This window comes from Thalassophryne amazonica, chromosome 14 (assembly GCF_902500255.1).
Source record: "Thalassophryne amazonica chromosome 14, fThaAma1.1, whole genome shotgun sequence".
NCBI classification, from domain to species: domain Eukaryota; kingdom Metazoa; phylum Chordata; class Actinopteri; order Batrachoidiformes; family Batrachoididae; genus Thalassophryne; species Thalassophryne amazonica.
The window spans coordinates 23,927,249-23,948,526 of record NC_047116.1 but is presented as its reverse complement, the minus strand read 5'-3'; the positions used below and the strand labels follow the sequence as shown (position 1 = coordinate 23,948,526).

General features: G+C 39.0%; 2 protein-coding genes across 3 annotated transcripts in view; one reads left to right on the top strand and one right to left on the bottom strand.

Annotated features, from left to right (window-relative positions):
* The window catches only part of glra2 (glycine receptor, alpha 2), a 63,445-nt gene extending 62,305 nt beyond the window's left edge, over positions 1-1,140 (top strand). Inside the window, exon 9 of the mRNA XM_034186481.1 lies at positions 157-1,140. Coding sequence (XP_034042372.1) covers positions 157-438 — 282 coding nt within the window. The 3' untranslated portion in view covers positions 439-1,140. The remainder of the gene's footprint in view (positions 1-156) is intronic.
* The window catches only part of fancb (FA complementation group B), a 102,079-nt gene that overhangs the window by 59,023 nt on the left and 21,778 nt on the right, over positions 1-21,278 (bottom strand). The window contains exon 8 of one of the 2 annotated variants that reach the window (XM_034186478.1): positions 17,551-18,027. The exons of the other annotated variant lie outside the window; for it this stretch is intronic. Within the exon in view, the coding sequence (XP_034042369.1) occupies positions 17,601-18,027 (427 nt within the window). The 3' untranslated portion in view covers positions 17,551-17,600. Of the gene's footprint in view, positions 1-17,550; positions 18,028-21,278 lie in introns of those variants that run through there. 2 annotated transcript variants of the gene reach the window in all.

The following is a 21,278-nucleotide window of genomic DNA, read 5'->3' as shown; positions in this document are numbered from 1 at the left end:
AGATCATATCTCTTTGGGCTACAAATGTTAATATATTGAAGACATTTTGTGACCTACTTGTGATGTAGCATATATCACAAAGTAAATCTTAATATTTAAGCTGCAGTCATAAAAACAGATCATGAGTTCTGCCAACCACATGTGCTCGGTTTCCAGGATGATGACATACGTGAGGGTCGCTTTAATTTCGCTGGCTACAGTATGACCCAGTGTCTGCCCACAAAGGACGGCACGGCTGTTAAAAACGCAACACCAGTGCAGAACCCTCCACCATGCACCCCAAAGGACACGGACTCCATGAGGAAGAAGTTTGTGGACAGAGCCAAGAGGATAGACACCATCTCCAGGGCCGCCTTTCCTATGGCCTTCCTCATCTTCAACATCTTCTACTGGATTACCTATAAGATCATCAGGCATGAGGACATCCACAGCAAGTAACTCTAACTGCAAGTAACTGAGATTGTGACTGTGATGAGATGAGATGGGACACAATGGTGATGGCCATGTTCTTTCAGGGATAACACATAATTGTTCAGCATCATGTTTTGACAAACAGCTCTTGGAAAATAGTCAGAACTCAAGGTCAAATACGCTGGAGACGACTGACCAAATTCTCTTTAAAATATCACTGCCTTCACATGTGCACAACCAAGGAACAAAGTTACATTCCAAGGATTTGTAATTAGATGCTATAGTCTGACCTTTACTGCAAACGGGGTATTTCATATTGAGGATGTTTTATATGGTATGACTATTGTGTCAATTCTGCACTGTTTACACACAAATTAAATCAGCAACCTGTGACCATATGGAACAGCGAGCAAACAGAGACAACCCGAAAACACCGGGCAGAAGTTATATCAGCATAAATCTGCAAATGAGTATTGCATTTTTAAGAAATTGCTACAGCCTTAGATATGAAAATGTTCTTTTTGTTTGGTGGTCTGTCAGAGCCAAATACATAATTTAAACTTCTACAGGAGGCCAGATATCTGGGGGAATTGTATTTTAAATCATATTTATGGACCACAGAGGTCTCCTAAAATCAATGTACACAGTGGTTTTGAAAGCTAATTTTCACTTTAAAAGAACTGATAAAGTGCATTGTTATAGACCAGATTATGACCAATTTATAGCAAATGTGTTGGTAAAACTATATACAGTGACGGGAAAACATCTGGAAAGTTTTGGGCCTTTACAGATTTCAAATTTTTTAAGGACATATGAAATAATCCAGGCTTCTCCAGGTTAAATTTTATAAAATTAGACACTTTAAACTCAAAGTGAAAGCAAATCTCTACATGGTATAAATTGAACAGACAAGTCGGCGATGGATACATAAACATGTCCATCTAAATGAAGAGTGAGATGCATAAGTAATTGGACAGTCTCTGAGAGATGCCTACTCCAGACCGATTTAACATATAGTACCATACGGTTTGCATTTTTTAGTAATTCATGTAAATGTAATTCAGGCCATAGTCAATGATTTTGAAACATTCATGTATCCATCCCCTGACCAATCTGAATAAAAGTGACACAAATAAAAGTGATAATTTACATGTATTAAACCAAAGATTGTTCAAAGTTACATACTGCATTGGCTTTGACATTTTTTTATTTATTCTGTTATGAAGATTTGTTTACATTGTGAGTTTAAAGGGCATATTAGAAAACTGTAATATAGAGGCCTGAATTTTTTATTTAATGTCACGATTTTTGTTAACTATGTAAAAGCCAACTTTTCTATGCCACTGTACAAACTGTGAACATGCACTGCAGTGATATCTGTTGTTATATCCTTTTGAATTTGCTTATATTCCATGTAAAAGCTCCAGATATCTTAGGTATGGTTTTTAAAATATATTGTAGGTGTAGACTAAAACTACAGTTACACAAGTAAAATTGTTTTTCTCATATCGGTGACATAAATTCCTGTATGTTTTATCTTTTGCTGTGGACTGTTTCAGATGAGATTTTATTTGACCTTATTATTTTTTTCTTAGTGGATGGTGATGCATGTTTGAAGACGGACTCTCCTCAAGGAAGGAATGGTCTATATACATTCCTGAAATAGTAGCGCGTGGGGGGGGAACACTTTCTTGAATGCTATTCTTGGCAAAGATGATTTACTGGGCTGTGCATTAATAAAATTAATTGTATTTACTTGTACCTCTTGTGTCAAATTGGTTGAATGCATTTGTGGAGAGAATCCAGCGATGACTAGAACTCAGAAAACATGCACAAAAATTTTGGGCACCCTAGAACTTTTAGAGAAATGTAGACTTTAACACACCCCCACCACCACCGCCACACACATAATCGGCATGACTACAGCATGAAAATCAAAATGTCCAAACATTTCCATATCCACAAAAATCAAATGATGTTTATCTATTTAATTATAGAAGTAAATTCTTTAACTATCGCGTTGCCCGTGAAATTCCACGGGGTCTAGATTGGGTAATGTTTATAAAATAGGTAAATAGGTACCTGAGACATTTTTCAAGGGTGGTAATAAATTATGCAAAGTTTCTATAATGATTTTAATTGAAAGTGCAGGAAATTAAAATGAGAAAGTTTTGTGAATAATTGCATTATTTATTTGGCAAATGTTGCTGATGTCATGTTTTACAACTAGCAAGGCTGAAATACTGTATTTCCTTTGTTCAGTTTGTCTGGTTAGCAGAGACTCATTCATAGTGATATCACCGTCCATTGTTCAATGTTGTTACCTAATAACGAATATATAGACTTACACATTTCATATTAAAAATTCAATATATCGGGGAGGTGATGGTCTAGTGGTTAAGCAGTGAGCCTGAGACCTGAGGATCATCGGTTCAAACCCCAGTCTGGCTGAAAAATCACTAAGGGCCCTTGGGCAAGTTGCTTCCGGTGTGTAGTGAACACCTTGTATGGCAGCACCCTGACGTCGGTGCGTGTGTGAATGTGAGTCATCACTGTAAAGCACGTTGAGCTTCTGATATAGATGGAAAAGCGCTATATAAATCCAGTCGGTTTACCATATATTTGTATATACAGAGAAATATTATATACATAATATTATAGCTATTCTTAATTACTTCTTAAAAACATCCTTTACACAGTATAATACAATACGGCCACCAAGGCCAAACAAGCTAGTAATGTGCATTGGAATAATTTATTTATTAATTTATTTGTATTGCTGTTTTGTTTTTTATCCCAACATAGCAACTTCAGTAACACATCCAAATGCAAACTCTCTGTCACATGTACCTCATAGCAGACACTAACCAAACAGTGCATTAGATTTGATCAATTGATCAGAACAGGCACGGTCACCTTTTTTTTGTTAAAGAGTGTAAAAAATTCTAAATCTACTCCATACTGACCTTTCTCTACATGAATGGTCCAGTTTTGTGAAGATCAGCTGAAATGCAAGGCCAGTTTATTGAAATGTAAAAAAGCAAAACAAAACTTAAAAAAAAAAAAAATTCAGAATACACACTGAGATTCCAATCTGAACACACTGCGGAGTTAACGCGACTCGCTACATCACTGTGGGAAATGACAAGTTTGTGCCGTACTGATCTCCACAGTCATCTTATCGTCCAATCTTTCAATTATTCCATTCAGTGTGGAAAAAGGAAACAAAAGTCAATATTTAGTTGAAAAGATGAAATTGAATAATTGAAAGATTGGGCGATAGCTCCTTGTGTGGTTTCAAACTACGTGAACAGCTTGGAGAATTTCCTGGACCTGAGGAATTACTTTGTTGGATGGATTACATCGATTGATGCCTGGAGTGACTGAACAAGACTCTCTAGATCTAATGTGGGTGCTTTAATGAGTGCCATTTATTGAAATAATTTAGGATTTTGAACAGGTGTGGATGAGTTATTACATGTATGAATGGGTATGAACTTGCGTCAATGTGTGTGCTAGTAATAGTGGAAATTTTGAACTTGGGATAATAGGGGCACCTCGGGAAGATGTTTGAGGTACAACTGGGTTGGGGAGAACTGTGAGAAATCTCCATCCCTGCACTGACATACAGTCTGTTTCTGTAGGACACTAATCTTCACCTTGTGGTTGTCTTTTCTACTTCCCGTCATCGTGAACTCTGGGTAATACATGTTTATTTAGCTGCAACATTTCACACATTGCATGCTCTGTCTATCTTGTGCTGTGCTTTCTGTTCTGTCTTGTTTGAATGGCCAAAGCAGATTGTCCCCCCCACTTAGTTTGGTCTGCTTGAGGTTTCTTCCTGTAATAATAATAATAAAAAAGATAATGCTGAGGGAGGTTTTTTCCCCTAAATTGATCCTTGGAGTCGATAAGGTCAAGAGCATCCTTTCTCAAACAGTGGTCCGTGGACCACTGGTGGTCAATGAGCAACCCCTGGTGATCCAAGAGTACACTGATAAAATATCACATTTTAAATTCATATCATATTTGAAAATGTTTCTCAGATGGTTTAAAAATTACTCATACTGTTGGAATAGTAAGTAGACCTATTGGTTTAGGATATTTGGGGATTCAGGAGGTCTGCAAGATTATTATTATTATTTTAATTGGGTAAGTGGTGCTTGGCCTGCACTGAAAAAAGAGAATAGTTGAACCTACTTAAATGAATTGTTTCAATTGGAAACCTCTAAATGAAGTTGCCTGAACTTAAGTTAGTAAGTTAGATCAACTCTAACTTACTAACTTAAGTTCAAACAACTTCATTCATTTAGATGTTACCAATTGAAACAACTTTGAACCAAGTTGGTTCTCTTTTTTTAAGGTTTGAGAAACGCTGATCATGTATGACACCTTGCGGTAACATGTTATGATGTTGCGCCATACAAATAAAGTAAATTTTATAGTGAGTGGAACGCCAATCCAACCACCAACTCTTGTTGGGAGAAAATCCAATCAACAACAATAACAAAAATATCACTTCTTCCTTTTGCTACAGATAACAATTTCACCAATTTTCCAAACAGCAATAAATGTTTAAAGAAAAATGCAAAATGCTGTTACAACAATCCTTAGCAGAAGGGAGAATTCAGTATTATTTGTGCATTCTGAATGATTCCATTGTTGCAAATAACACACACCACCTTCTGTGCCTGGTTGCAGAACAAAATCAGCATTTATCTCATGAAGACCTAAAGCAAGTACACATCAAGGATCACGAGGTTCTCTCAGATGGTGGACACCATCAGACAGAAGATCCTAATGAAACATCACGGAGCTCATACTGTGGTGTTGGCTTTCACTGGTTTTAAAAATTTGTCCAGAAACTGCACATACAACCATTACGCAAGCTAAAGAGGCTACTTCTCAAAATACCACTTGTTTGGACCAAATGCAAGCCGGCTGAGTGAAAGCAATCACAGCTCTGTTTATCCATTATTTTCCTGCAATCACTTCATTCTTCTAGCTGTGCTATTTATCGCACCCGACAACACTCATATTAATTTTACAGACACATATGGTCAGTTTAGTGAAGATGATGCACACATGGATTATAAATTAATCAATACAAATAATCCCCACTTGGAAATGGTGTGCATTTCATTTACACAGCTTCACATTGTGGTCCATCATCCTTCGTCTTTGAATCTGCACTAATGCGGCTGCCTTCACACGCTCAAATGTAATTAGAGTGCTTAAAGATGAAATAACTTTCTGTCATTCATTAAGGTTTAGGAAGCAGCTTTGTGAGGACCGAGAGCCAGGAATGGATGGTTGCCATAGCAACTGTGCAGTGATAGCGAAGGCCAGTGTGTGAGGAAATTAGGCGAGTTAAGCAAACCTGGACGTGATTTCTCAAGAAGGAATATTTCAGGCCTAAACACAGATATGGCATCAAATTTAAAAGACAATAAAACGCTACTGAGGTGATAACGAGGAGCAATTCTGCTTATCTACAGTTTATCGCCATGATTATCCATCGACCTTATGAAAGCGCTGCATAATGCAGTGAGGGGAAAATGCATAATCCTCAATGTGAATTCTATTTTGCATTTATCGTTTTACAGATTCTGCTTTTAAACACCAAAGTGATGAAATAATACTCAGCGTCAAGCAGCTATTTCAAAGCTGGCGTGCAGTCGTGTGTCAATTGCAAATATCGATCTCCAGTCCCGCCTTACGGATGACAGTGAACTTACCTATAATCAATGAAAATCAAGTGTTTGTGGAAATGGTTGTTCGTAAGAGTGTTGCACATTTAGCTCAGCAGCAAATGTAAAATGACTCAGATTTCAAAAAGCAGCAGTCACGACTTACGTTTCAGACATTTTAAAACAGTTCTACCCATCATTTGTTAAGTGCTTCACCAAGACATGATCTGCCTTTAACAGTCTACATTTACGTCAATAAATACTCAGACATTGATGAAGTTTTGGTTGTTTTTGCTACATATGAAGCAAAAACATATGCCACACTGAACAAAAATATAAGTGCAACACTTGTTTTTGTTCACATTTTTCATGAGCCGAACCGAAAGATCTAAAACATTTTCTATATGCATAAAAGACCTATTTCTCTCAAATATTTTTCACAAATCTGTCTAAATCTATGTTAGTGAGCACTTCTCTTTTGCCGAGATAATCCACCCCACCTCACAGGTGTGGCATATCAAGATGCTGATTAGACAGCATGATTATTGCACAGGTGTGCCTTAGGCTGGCCACAATAAAAGGACACTCTGAAATGTGCAGTCTTGCTTTATTGGGGGGAGGGGGTTGTCAGAAAGCCCATCAGTATCTGGTGTGACCAACATTTGCCTCACACAGTGCAACACATCTCCTTCGCATAGAGATGATCCACAGCCAGTCGCCATCGAACGTGAGCATTTGCCCACTCAAGTTGGGTATGATGGAAAAACTGCAGTCACATCGAGACCCCGATGAGGACGATGAGCATGCAGGTGAGCTTCCCTGAGACAGTTTCTGACAGTTTGTCCAGAAATTCTGTGGTTCTGCAAACTGATGGTTGGTGTGGTTACACGTGGTCTGCGGTTGTGAGGCTGGTAAGATGTACTGCCAAATTCTCTGAAACACTTTTGGAGACGGCTTATGGTAGAGACATGAAGATTTAATTCATGGGCAACAGTTCTGGTTGACATTCCTGCTGTCAGCATGACAATTGCACGCTCCCTCAAAACCTGCGACATCTGTGGCACTGTGCTGTGTGATAAAACTGCACATTTCAGAAAGGCCTTTTATTGTGGCCAGCCTAAGGCACACCTGTGCAATAATTATGCCGTCTAATCAGCATCTTGATATGTCACATTATCTCGGCTCACTAACACATTTTTGTGTTCGGCTCACTGTCGTTTGTGTATTTAGAAAATGTTTTAGATCTTTGAGTTTAGCTCATGAAAAATGGGAGCAAAAACAAAAGTGTTGTGTTTATATTTTTGTTCAGTTGCGGGGCACACTGTTTTTTGCCTGAACCTTTTCCAGGTTGGCCTACAAACGTACTTCCGGCTCCAACTAACCCGCAGTGTATTCAGAAAGCACAAAGAAAGTAGCGATAAATACATACTCAGAAAAACTGCCGCTTTTCTTGCTTGTTTCCTAATATTTATAATTACAGCTAAGGATATATAAATATTCTAAACCTAACCCCCCTTTTTTGGAGGGGGATTGTCTATGTTTTAGAGGGGTCATCCCCCCTACCTGCTATAATTTCAACCATGTTGTCCTCAGTCTTCAGCGCACCAAAAGCAAAAGGACAAATTACTAATATAAAGGGCAATTTTTACTTTCTGTTTGCATATCCTGATATGTAAAGGGCGTCTCGGTCAGCCACTAGCTTTCTAATCTGGGGAAGGTCTGCCAGACGTGAGCTCATTCTCTGAAGGTTTTACATTCACAGAGTGTGTGACATTCTCGGTTGACTCTGCCATGGGGGTGGGGCTGGCTTTTGTTATTTACAGAACATTTAACATGGCTCTGTGTTATTTGATGGCAACAAATGTGCAAAAAAGGCTGGCAAGCTTCATGTTCATGTCTCCTGAATACAACTGCACAAATTATTTGAGAAGGCTTCACTTCCCAACCAAAGTGATCTGAAAAAATTATATTTAAAGGCCATTATCTAATGAGGAATTTCACGCAGAGAGCTCTGTGAACAGTCTTTAGATGGGCTTCACGCCATCTTACCTTCACTATAACAGACCTGTAGCCTACATATCATAAATCCCAGCTTGCTAGGTTGAGCTGCTGAGATCCAGAATCAAGACTACAGAAGCCCTGTGACCCCGATCGATAACTGTCAAGTGGAATGAAAGACCAAACCATTGCTCGTCCTTCCCAGTCAATACCAGTATGGCTCAGCAGCATCATTCATCAGTACACATCTCTCCAACAAATTTATTACCAAAGGACTAACCCATCCGAGGACGCATCGACCACCAAACACTACAACGTGAACTGAAACCTGCTGCAGCATGATTACAGTCCTGCAATACACTATAACAAAATAAGGCAAGTTATTAATAATTTCTTGTTTTGATGTTCACCATGAAAAACAGTAAGTAATGTATGTCCTAATGCCATCGCTTATCCCTGGATTCTGCAGCATTGGAGTCTGGACAGGTATTGATCCGACGTATGCCGCTTCCCAAGCAAAGGCCAGTACCCATTTAAAACGGGATGGGCTTGGACAATATCGAAGTGTCTTCTCCAAGGACACAGACAGGTAGGGTGCCTGAAAACCAAAGCCAGGTCTACATATTGGTAGCCCAACTCCTTTTCCCGCTGAGTTACCTGCTCCACAGTAGTGGAATGATACAACGACCACAGTGTGTATAATTTTACAAAGTTGTTTGGCCACTTAGTAGAATTATTCAAAGCAGTTAGTCAAAACTTGGTGTACTAATTAACCAGTTTTCATGAAGTTGCTGAAAGGTTTGTGTCTACCTTTGAATACTTTTCAATCCAGCTTCATATAAATAGTAAACTGCAAGAAACTTTAATTTTTGAAAATAATGCCATGTGATGTGAAATTAGTTTGGGTGTTTTGGTTCTTGGTAGAGGTATATGCATTCTAATAAGTGCACTTCTTAAAAAAATAACCAGAAAGAAAATCAGCTCAGTTGCTTTAAAAAAATGCATTACTGGGCACTCAGAGTGTAGATGGGTGCCTAGGTTAATGGTCCACTTCTACGACTAGTTTGAAACTATATTTATTAACATATACGATAAATATGCTGTTTTCTGTAAATATTTTGTAATATTTTTTGAAGATACTGATAAAAATGTAATAACTAACTAAACACAAGTAAAAGCACTATTTTAGAATGTGGAAAAAGAAGTCTTGTAAAGTGAAAATAAATAACTATATAAATTATTCTCAAAGCTCCATAAAAATTGTCTCTGTAATCTTTTCCTAATTCAACAAATAATGAAAACGCAACCTTGGCTGGAGAAAATAATGCCAAAATATCTCATTAATAGTCACAAAATTGACTCAAGTCTGAAATATTCTAAACAAATAATAGTACTATAGTGAAGCAGAAAGAAAATCAGTACAGATTTAAATCAACATCTAACTACAAACTGTGATTAATGAATATAGTCAGAAAATGTATGGAAGACTAAGTTATTCAAAATAAATTTCTCAAAGCGTTAATGAATACACAGGCGTTGTTTGCCTCTGGGTCTCTGAGGTTTGGATGATAGAGTGTATAATTTGCTTTCTCCATGTCTGGGGTGTTTCATACTGCAACAAATGACGGTAACATCCTTCATCGACCGTGCTTTTATTCCTCTGTGAGGCGAGTTCAGCGAGAAGCAGAAACCCTGCAGCCTTCCACGGCTCAAACTTAATATAAGTTAACATGCCATAATGACAAAACATATATTTTAGTCAAGGTGGCAGTCAGGGTGTTCAGGCACACTGATACAGCTGAATTTTCATTTTCACACGTGATGTTTGCTGCTGGTCATTTGTGGTGTCATTTACTATCCGGGATTCACGATTTTTCTGTGTTGTGAAATGACAGTTTTGTTTGTCTTGCAGCAAACCTTAAAGTGTTGAGGATTTTTACCCACTTTCCTCCTAAACCATTTAAATAAATAGAACTTGGGGAAGCAAAGGTTTATCACAATTTGTAGGCACGTTTAATCTAATTAAAACTTTTATAAAATAATGATAATCTGCTAAATATCAAATATTTATAAATTAATATAAAATGTAATCATGTTTCACTTATTTAAAAAAACAAAACTTTTCTTTCAGGTGGTCTCCTGAAAGTTACAAGATAATTTGTTTACAACTATTCAGGTTTTTACATTAATTTACCAGAATGCAAATACACCCTCTGACGTTTTATTGTAAGATAAAAGATAAGGCACATTTTTGTTTTAGATGCCAAATAATTCAATCAAAAATCATAGAATGATGACGTGGAATTATTTTTATGTTATGTCGTGAGAAGCTTTCAAGGAATTCATGTTAGGATTTTGTTTTTAAATACATTTATTAAATGAAAATTGTTGTAACCTTTACAGCTGAAGTAATATAACATTTATATTAATGAAAATAGAAAAATAAGGCAACTAGAGCAGGACTCAATAAAGAGAATCGTTCTGCCCAGTTGAAACAGCTGTCAAACTCTGTATCAGGATCAAACTTGTTTGCCCACAATTCGTTCAACAGAGGACTTAGTTCTCTGTTGAACAAATTTTTATATTTTTTAAAAATCAATATATACACTTTCACACACAAAATCCTTTGTTTTTTCACAAAATTTATTACATTTAATTTGCATTCAAATATAGTCTAGTTATTATAAAATATCTTTATTTCTGTGATATAATTATGGCTAATCTTGTTGATGTAGTTGTATGGCAAATGTAGTTAGTTCACTGTCACATTTTAATAGATTTTGCAGAAGACATGAAGATGAAACCACATGCACAAGGTTTAAACTTCATGTTGCATTCCATGGAAACAGGAAACTTCATATTTCCAGTTATAGAATGAAAAATGACAGAACATGTCTCCCCACAGACTCTTTTTAGCAAACCAAGAAAAACGTCGTAACTAACGATAAGCATTTATATCTGACACAACAGACCTGTGTGAGTGGTCTTGCCTCAGTCTAGCAAATATTCAGCAAAAGTTTAGTGTGATATGTTTTGGCACTTTCATCCACAATTAAAAGTCCCCCTCATTTCTTTGGCTTACTGAGAGCAGCAGTAGCACACGTAGTCTCATAGAGATCATCTGCTAACTATATATTTAATTATTTTTATAGTGTTTTTAAATTTACCTCTATTTGCACTTATTTCTATACAACCCCAATTCCAATGAAATTGGGACATTGTGTAAAATGTAAATAAAAACAGAATACAATGATTTGCAAATCCTCTTCAACCTATATTCAATTGAATACACCACAAAGACAAGATATTTAATGTTCAAACTCATAAACTTTATTGTTTTTGTGCAAATATTTGCTCATTTTGAAATGGATGCCTGCAACACATTTCAAAAAAGCTGGGACAGTGGTATGTTTACCACTGTGTTACATCACCTTTCCTTCTAACAACACTCAATAAGCGTTTGGGAACTGAGGACACTAATTGTTGAAGCTTTGTAGGTGGAATTCTTTCTCATTCTTGCTTGATGTCCGACTTCAGCTGTTCAACAGTCCGGGATCTCCGTTGTCATATTTTGTGCTTCATAATGTTTGCGCTTCATCACATTTTCAATGGGTGCAGGCAGGCCAGTCTAGTACCCGCACTATTTTACTACGAAGCCATGCTGTTGTAACATGTGCAGAATGTGGCTTGGCATTGTCTTGATGAAATAAGCACGGACGTCCCTGAAAAAGACGTTGCTTGGATGGCAGCATGTGTTGCTCCAAAACCTGGATGTACCTTTCAGCATTGATGGTGCCATCACAGATGTGTAAGTTGCCCATGCCATGGGCACTAACACGCCCCCATACCATCACAGATGCTGGCCTTTGAATTTTGCACTGGTAACAATCTGGATGGTCTTTTTCCTCTTTTGTCCAGAGGACACAACGTACATGATTTCCAAAAACATTTTGAAATGTGGACTCATCAGACCACAGCACACTTTTTCACTTTACGTCTGTCCATTTCAAATGATCTTGGGCCCAGAGAAGGCGGTGCGTTTCTGGATGTTGTTGATGTATGGCTTTCGCTTTGCATGGTAGAGTTTTAACTTGCACTTGCAGATGTAGCGACGAACTGTGTTAACTGACAATGGTTTTCTGAAGTGTTCCTGAGCCCACGCGGTAAGTCAGTTTTAAGCAGAAACAAGGCTGTTTTAAGCAGAAACAAGGTGCCTCATTTCGCTAATAATGCTTCAAAATGACGTAGCAGCAGCAGCAGCATGTTAGTCAGCTGTGCTGCTGCTGCGCTCTGATCGCTTCCCCCGTCTTTTATTATGAAATAATGCTGAATTTATGTGGAAATGATTGTTGTACAAAAGCTTCAGATATCTGTTGCTGAGATAGATGATGACTGGAGTGCAGTTTGAAGCACAAACAAGGTCATAATAGGTGAATCGCTGGTGGCGATGCTGCTGTGGTCTAAATTGATGCATACTCAGTGAAGGCAGTGTGGACCGATTTTTAGGGGGGACTGTTCGGTCTGTGACACCGGATAACCTCCAAAATTTACTGGAGTCTTCCATGGCATAATATATGTCCGTGGAGAAAATTTGGTGAGAATCCATGAAGTAGTTTTGACGTAATCCTGCAAAGCCTACAGTAGTGTTCAGAATAATAGTAGTGCTATGTGACCAAAAACGTTAATCCAGGTTTTGAGTATATTTCTTATTGTTACATGGGAAAGAAGGTACCAGTAGCTTCAGTAGATTCTCACAAATCCAACAAGACCAAGCATTCATGATATGCACACTCTTAAGGCTATGAAATTGAGCTATTATTTAAAAAAAAGTAGAAAAGGGGGTGTTCACAATAATAGTAGCATCTGCTGTTGACGCTACAAACTCAAAACTATTATGTTCAAACTGCTTTTTTAGCAATCCTGTGAATCACTAAACTAGTATTTAGTTGTATAACCACAGTTTTTCATGATTTCTTCACATCTACGAGGCATTTATTTTGTTGGTTTGGAACCAAGATTTTGCTTGTTTACTAGTGTGCTTGGGGTCATTGTCTTGTTGAAACACCCATTTCAAGGGTATGTCCTCTTCAGCATAAGGCAACATGACCTCTTCATATATTGACATATCCAAACTGATCCATGATACCTAGTATGCGATATATAGGCCCAACACCATAGTAGGAGAAACATGCCCATATCATGATGCTTGCACCACCATGCTTCACTGTCTTCACTGTGAACTGTGGCTTGAATTCAGAGTTTGGGGGTCATCTCACAAACTGTCTGCAGCCCTTGGACCCAAAAAGAACATTTTACTTTCATCAATCCACAAAATTTTCCTCCATTTCTCTTTAGGCCAGTTGATGTGTTCTTTGGCAAATTGTAACCTCTTCTGCACATGTCTTTTATTTAACAGAGGGACTTTGCGGGGGATTCTTGCAAATAAATTAGCTTCACACAGGCGTCTTCTAACTGTCACAGCACTTACAGGTAACTCCAGACTGTCTTTGATCATCCTGGAGCTGATCAATGGGTGAGCCTTTGCCATTCTGGTTATTCTTCTATCCATTTTGATGGTTGTTTTCCATTTTCTTCCACGCGTCTCTGTTTTTTTTTTTTTTGTCCATTTTAAAGCATTGGAGATCATTGTACATGAACAGCCTATAATTTTTTGCACCTGCGTATAAGTTTTCCCCTCTCCAATCAACTTTTTAATCAAACTACGCTGTTCTTCTGAACAATATCTTGAACGTCCCATTTTCCTCAGGCTTTCAAAGAGACAAGCATATTCAACAGGTGCTGGCTTCATCCTTAAATAGGGGACACCTCATTCACACCTGTTTGTTCCACAAAATTGACAAACTCACTGACTGAATGCCACACTACTACAGTGGTGGGCACAGATAACCAAAAAATTAACTTCGATAACAGATAATAAGATAACTGAAAAGTTATCTTTGATAAAGATAAACCGATAAACCACCCAAAAATGTATCGGAAGTTACAGATAATCGATAACCGATAAATTCCGGTGTTGTCTATGGGACATTTGCAGTTACTAAACAACTGAAATTGATTTTTAACACGATCGCTTTTGAAAGCATCAAAAGTGGTAAAAGACCTAAAGAATAAGCAAGAATGTTTGACCATGCTGCCCCCTGCAGGAAATCCTCAGAGCACCCACGAAATCAACTCTTTACTTATCATAATCATTTTTCTTTCAACATTCTGCCCCTGCTGGAAGCTCTTGTTTACAACAGCGCTCCCACCACAGAGACACACCGAGAGCAGCCATAAAGCCAGCTCCCTATCAATTTCAACACTCCGGTCAGGCGGAGGTCTTGAAAAATAAAGTCATACTAACTTATGGTTTTTTGAAAATACTGATAGAATAACTCCATTAATGTCAATTCTGTCATTTGTACAAAGTTAAAATATAACATGTATCTTTTAATGTTGAATAAGGCACTAATTCTGAGGTTTTGTAACAAACACAGACCGCAAAGCATTCTGGGTAAAAGTGCTAAACAGTGATTGGTTCAGTAAGCCATTATGTAAACCAACACGTTAACCAACACACGACACACGTCTAAAGATAAATGTGCTTTTGTAAAATATTCCATTTTTATTTGTAAAAACAGGCATTTTTACGGAGCCCTGGAAGTATCATCGCAATTGCATGTTTTAAAACTTTTATGATGTTGTAAAACGTGCACTCAATATTAGTAAGTAAGTAAGTAAATTTATTTATATAGTGCCTTTCACAGACATAAGGCCATGTACACACGTTGTTGGGTATTTGTAAAACCGAATATCTTACCCTTTCAGTTTGGGGAAAAAACTTCATCCACACTACGTCGTTTAAAAAAAAAAATCCATCCACATCGAACCGTATAAATGTGTTGTAATTAGTCTGCCAAACCTTTGGGTGGCGGTACTGATTAAAATTCTATAGTACAGTATTGTAGTCACTTCCACAAAAACATGGCGCCAACCTCGTTCGTGTGGACCGATAAGGAGTCGGAATTACTTCTAACCGTAGTTTTAGAATACAAAGTTAACAAATATATGCACACAAAAAGTGCCTGGACAATGGACAATACCAACATTTTGAGAGCAGCCATGTACCCAGACGTTTAATACTGCCATGAACACTCCTGGCCAGTAGATGGCAGTAGCGGCCTTGAAAAAATGTCAAACAAAATTCCAGATAATCCGTGTCTGCTACATTTAAGATGCGTGGAATTTAACAAACGCAAATACACTAACGTCTATAAACCCAGAGAATATATTCACGAGAGTTTTAGGCACTAGAGTTTAATGCTGTTATCTGTGGACCCTGAACAGCGTGTCTGAAATGCATTTGTCCTGTCGTGAATGTCTGAGATTACCTTATGCTACCCATAATGCATTGCTGCCTGGCACAGCATGTGCTCACAAAACCTTAAAAATTAGCACATTACTTTAAAACGAAAACATATATCTGATATTTTCTCTTTATAAACTTCAGACATGACAATAATTTTAAATAACACTGCGGATGTGCTCTGAACACAACACGGCCACCGACCTTGTTTGTTCAGCAGAGGTCATTTTTGAGTAGCGTTTGATGTTGCCTTGAACAGCAGCACTTAAACCAACAGCTACGACAGCCTGCACAACATCACAGCACAAAACCGCTTCAAACGTGGCTTTTTTTTCCTCCCCTACACAAGGGAAAAGCACCTCTAAAAGCTTTCAGTCAACACCAGCCACCAAGCTCCACAATCCGCTTTTATCTTTCTCCTTAAACACAAACAGTTTGTCACTTCGGGATGAAAGCAGCAAACCTGGTTCTGGGTGCACAGCGGCACCGCACATTAAAGCAGGTTTGTGAACAGCGGGAGTCTAAAGAGACATGAAGAGGACAATAAGCTGAGCAGAGTAGTATCACACCACTATCACATTAGGGCTGCAGAACACAGGAGGAGGTCTAATGGAAAGTAGCAGAATCACCGTGCACACCCGCAGACACAAGCGCTGCTTTCGCTTTACTGCACAGCTGAGGACGCACAACTTGAATTTTCACTATTTTCTTGCAAAAATGCACAGTCGATCAGCGAGACAACTTAAATTCAACAGCTTTCTTGTAAGGTGGAACTTTGTTCAAACATGCATTAGGCTCCCTTCACACATAGTACGAATGTGGTCGAATTGCGGATGAATTGTGCACGGAGCAGAAATCTTATGCAAAACGTGTAAAATTGAAGTTGCCTCCAACGCCTCATACACCTGTTGCTACAACACCAGTGGCTGAAAGACAGAGTGTGCCCTGTGAGAGCCCATTCGATCTCTCTCGCGGCAGGTGTCGGCCAAATTCCAGGTGACGCACACAAACATCCAACACCGCTCGCTTGACACTTAGAAAATGTGTGGCCATTTGTGCTGTGAGCACGAGAACAGTCAAGAGACGATCACTTTCGAGCTGGATGTGAAATGTGTCTCCACAACTGTGGAGTTGCAAAAAGCAACACACATGTGGTGCATGTGTCCGCGTGTGTCATTCCTCCATAAGGCACGTGTCTCTGCCTGCTGTCCTCACGTGGAAATACATAAAACATCTTTCGCTTTTGCGCTGGGCTGCAGCAGTCGCACACAGCGCACCTCGTCCATCTCCTTGTTGATTTCAGGCATTTTTACGCACCATTTACAGGCCTACGATGGTAGCGCAGTGGTAAAGTTTCTGGCTGGCAATCAGAGCTTTTAGAAATTGCAGGTTCGAATCCTGTGGGTGGCATGTATTTTTTTCTTTTTTTTTTTTCCACAGCAGCTGCGCGATGTGGCTACACATGCTCCAGCTGCTCACAGTGTGTTCCCACTGTGACGGTTTCATGAACAAAACTGTCGCGTGCACAAAACCGTCACAGTGGCACTGTTCACGCCTGCTCGTCAGCTCAATGTTTTTGTGGTTCGCTCATACGCGCTTTTCCGCCGTGATTCGCCCGATTTGTATCACAGAGACACAAGGCACTGTGACATACTGTCACACACAAAAAAAAACAACACACTTGTTAATAACTGGCTTGCCAATTCTCTGTGTTATCGAACTTGCTGATGAACCAGTTCATTTCACCAAGATAACTAAAGCAACCTTGAATTTGATATAGAGCTGTGGACAGTAGGTGCCCCCTCTTGAAGCCACTCTTCAAAAGCACAATTTGCACATCAAGTGTCTTTCCTGCACAAGCAAGGCTCCTCTGAGAACTGAAATATTCCCATCCTCTTTTGGCCATGATGCTCAGATTTTATTAATGCGACACTGACTGACAGAATCATAGCAGTTTGAGAACCACAGAATTCTTAATCCACAATTTACCCTGGCAGTGGAAACTGGCCCGTACTTTGACTCTCCTTACAACATCCCAAATGTACACAACAGGAATTTTCACAGCTGCAAATACTGCTTGTCCAGGAGGTTTTACACAGATTTAATAGTGATGTTCTAATAACAGTAACATATTCTCAGTGCATCAGCTGTGTAAAACTCTGTGTCTGTGATATTGCTGCCAAATCAGCCTCCAGTTGGATTTTGGTGAGATTCTGTATAAACATGCGATACTTCCCCACATCCACTAGGGGGCTCAACCTCTTCCTGCTCCTTTCTCTGTCCCTCTGCCACACCTCTCTACATCTCTGAATCCCCTCTGCGGAACCTGGATTCAGGGTTTCCTCTTGTCTTGCTCCAACGCTCTTCATGATGTCCTCGTTGTCCTCTTCATCACGCAGCAGTGATGACAAACACTGTGCGAGTGAAGCCACCTCTTTTTCCAAAGCCAAAGACAACATTTGAGCTGTACTCTGTTCTCTTCTGCTGTTGACAAGCTGGATGGAGCAGGATACGGGGAAGTACGTCAGCAGAGAGTCCAGGAACCGAAGCATCTGTAACTGGCTGCAAAAGCACAACAGCACCCGTATGTCCACATTACCAAGCAGCGTGTGCCGTTAGGTGTGAATTACCTCCTCAGCTTTCATTTGTCAGCTGATTTACAGCACTTTGAAATGTGTCACTGTGCTTACCAGAGGATTTCTTTGCTTTGATATTACATCATCTCAAGAGGCACGCACTATTTTCAGCTTCAAAGCCTCCTCAATGTGGAATTCATCAATATAAATTAAAGCTACAGTGTGGAGGAGTTAAAGGCCTCTAGTTGTGAGGCTGGAAATTGCATTATGCCTACACTAGTTGTAAGATTTCCCTTCATGTTTTTGTTTCTTTGGCGATAATATTTATTATATGGCTACAATCCTACGTGCACTCTTATTGGCTGATTTCCGGTCTGATATTTTCCCATATCCGACTGTTACCATGACAATCGGTCTGGATCACATATCGCATTCGTCACAAAGCACAAAGCTAAAAAAACACGATTAGAAAAACTAAGTTGGACATGAACATATTTCATAAATATCAAAACAGCATCTGAAAAACACAGATTGAAAGCTTACCAGCTAACGACCGGACCATCTGTTAGCAAGTTCTTCATGGAGGTAAAGTGAACAGGTCTGACTACGAGCCCAAAACTGTCAGCAGCTTTGCAGATATTCTAAGCAGATATTCTAAGTTTTTGTGTGTATATATATATATATATATATATATATATATATATATACTCAACAAAAATATAAACGCAACACTTTTGGTTTTGCTCCCATTTTGTACGAGATGAACTCAAAGATCTAAAACTTTTTCCACATACACAATATCATCATTTCCCTCAAATATTGTTCACAAACCAGTCTAAATCTGTGATAGTGAGCACTTCTCCTTTGCTGAGATAATCCATCCCACCTCACAGGTGTGCCATATCAAGATGCTGATTAGACACCATGATTAGTGCACAGGTGTGCCTTAGACTGCCCACAATAAAAGGCCACTCTGAAAGGTGCAGTTTTATCACACAGCACAATGCCACAGATGTCGCAAGATTTGAGGGAGTGTGCAATTGGCATGCTGACAGCAGGAATGTCAACCAGAGCTGTTGCTCGTGTATTGAATGTTCATTTCTCTACCATAAGCCGTCTCCAAAGGCGTTTCAGAGAATTTGGCAGTACATCCAACCAGCCTCACAACCGCAGACCACGTGTAACCACACCAGCCCAGGACCTCCACATCCAGCATGTTCACCTCCAAGATCGTCTGAGACCAGCCACTCGGACAGCTGCTGAAACAATCGGTTTGCATAACCAAAGAATTTCTGCACAAACTGTCAGAAACCGTCTCAGGGAAGCTCATCTGCATGCTCGTCGTCCTCATCGGGGTCTCGACCTGACTCCAGTTCGTCATCGTAACCGACTTGAGTGGGCAAATGCTCACATTCGCTGGCGTTTGGCACGTTGGAGAGGTGTTCTCTTCACGAATGAATCCCGGTTCACACTGTCCAGGGCAGATGGCAGACAGCGTGTGTGGCGTCGTGTGGGTGAGCGGTTTTCTGATGTCAATGTTGTGGATCGAGTGGCCCATGGTGGCGGTGGGGTTATGGTATGGGCAGGCGTCTGTTATGGACGAAGAACACAGGTGCATTTTATTGATGGCATTTTGAATGCACAGAGATACCGTGACGAGATCCTGAGGCCCATTGTTGTGCCATCCAAGAACATCACCTCATGTTGCAGCAGGATAATGCACGGCCCCATGTTGCAAGGATCTGTACACAATTCTTGGAATGTCCCAGTTCTTGCATGGCCGGCATACTCATCGGACATGTCACCCATTGAGCATGTTTGGGATGCTCTGGACTGGCGTATATGACAGCGTGTACCAGTTCCTGCCAATATCCAGCAACTTCACACAGCCATTGAAGAGGAGTGGACCAACATTCCACAGGCCACAATTGACAACCTGATCAACTCTATGCGAAGGAGATGTGTTGCACTGCATGAGGCAAATGGTGGTCACACCAGATACTGACTGGTATCCCCCCCAATAAAACAAAACTGCACCTTTCACAGTGGCCTTTTATTGTGGGCAGTCTAAGGCACACCTGTGCACTAATCATGGTGTCTAATCAGCATCTTGGTATGGCACACCTGTGAGGTGGGATGGATTATCTCAGCAAAGGAGAAGTGCTCACTATCACAGATTTAGACTGGTTTGTGAACAATATTTGAGGGAAATGGTGATATTGTGTATGTGGAAAAAGTTTTAGATCTTTGAGTTCATCTCATACAAAATGGGAGCAAAACCAAAAGTGTTGCGTTTATATTTTTGTTGAGTATATATATATATATATATATATAGCATATAATAAACTAATAATTAACCTCGCTTGCTTACTTAATAATCCTTTAGTATTATCAAACTTGTTAAATTTGTTAAACTTGCAACCAGTCTTCTTTAGTGTTGTGGATACACTGCAAAATACAAAAAGACAGCATAGGTTTGTCCCTTTTGGGCTACTGTATCAACATGGTGGTGTAACACTGTTCCCTTGTAGATATGTGATGCTCATTCTAAGCTTATGAAAACACATTGATTCCTTGTTGGGTGTTATTATACAATAAAGAATAGATGATATGAACGCTATATTTTATTTCTGCTAATAAATGTCCCGAAATTCTACACACTGTAGCTTTAAGTACTGCTGGAATTCCATTCACAGAAATATCACAGTTCACAGTGGATTAAAAAAAACCCACTAAACTGGTGAATTAATTCTGGGGTTGAAGTCAACTACATTTGCATATCATTGTTCTTATCAGGTAAAGGGCATTAAGTAATAATAATAAAATGTACAAATGACATTTAGAAACATGTAAAAGTCAAAGAAAATGGAAAAAAAAAAAATTGGATCGTTTGTTGATTCAGGAATGAACTGGTGACAAAACTAAAACTCTTACTGCACAAATGCAAAATTGTGTTCTAGTCCTGCCCACCCCAGATTTTTTTTCCAAGATCTTATTTCAAAAACTATTAAGTAAATTTCCCCCATGACCTTTAACTCGAGTAAGCGGGTAGTAGAAAATTAATTAAATGAATTTTCACTTGTTCCACTGGCAGTTTTTAACTAGATAAAATCCCCCCCCCCCACATAAAATAAATACAAATTTAATAAATAAAGGAATAAAATAAAAATTAAATAAATGAACAAATAAATAATAATAATATGCCAATGGAACAAGTTAAAATGCTCCGAAGATTTC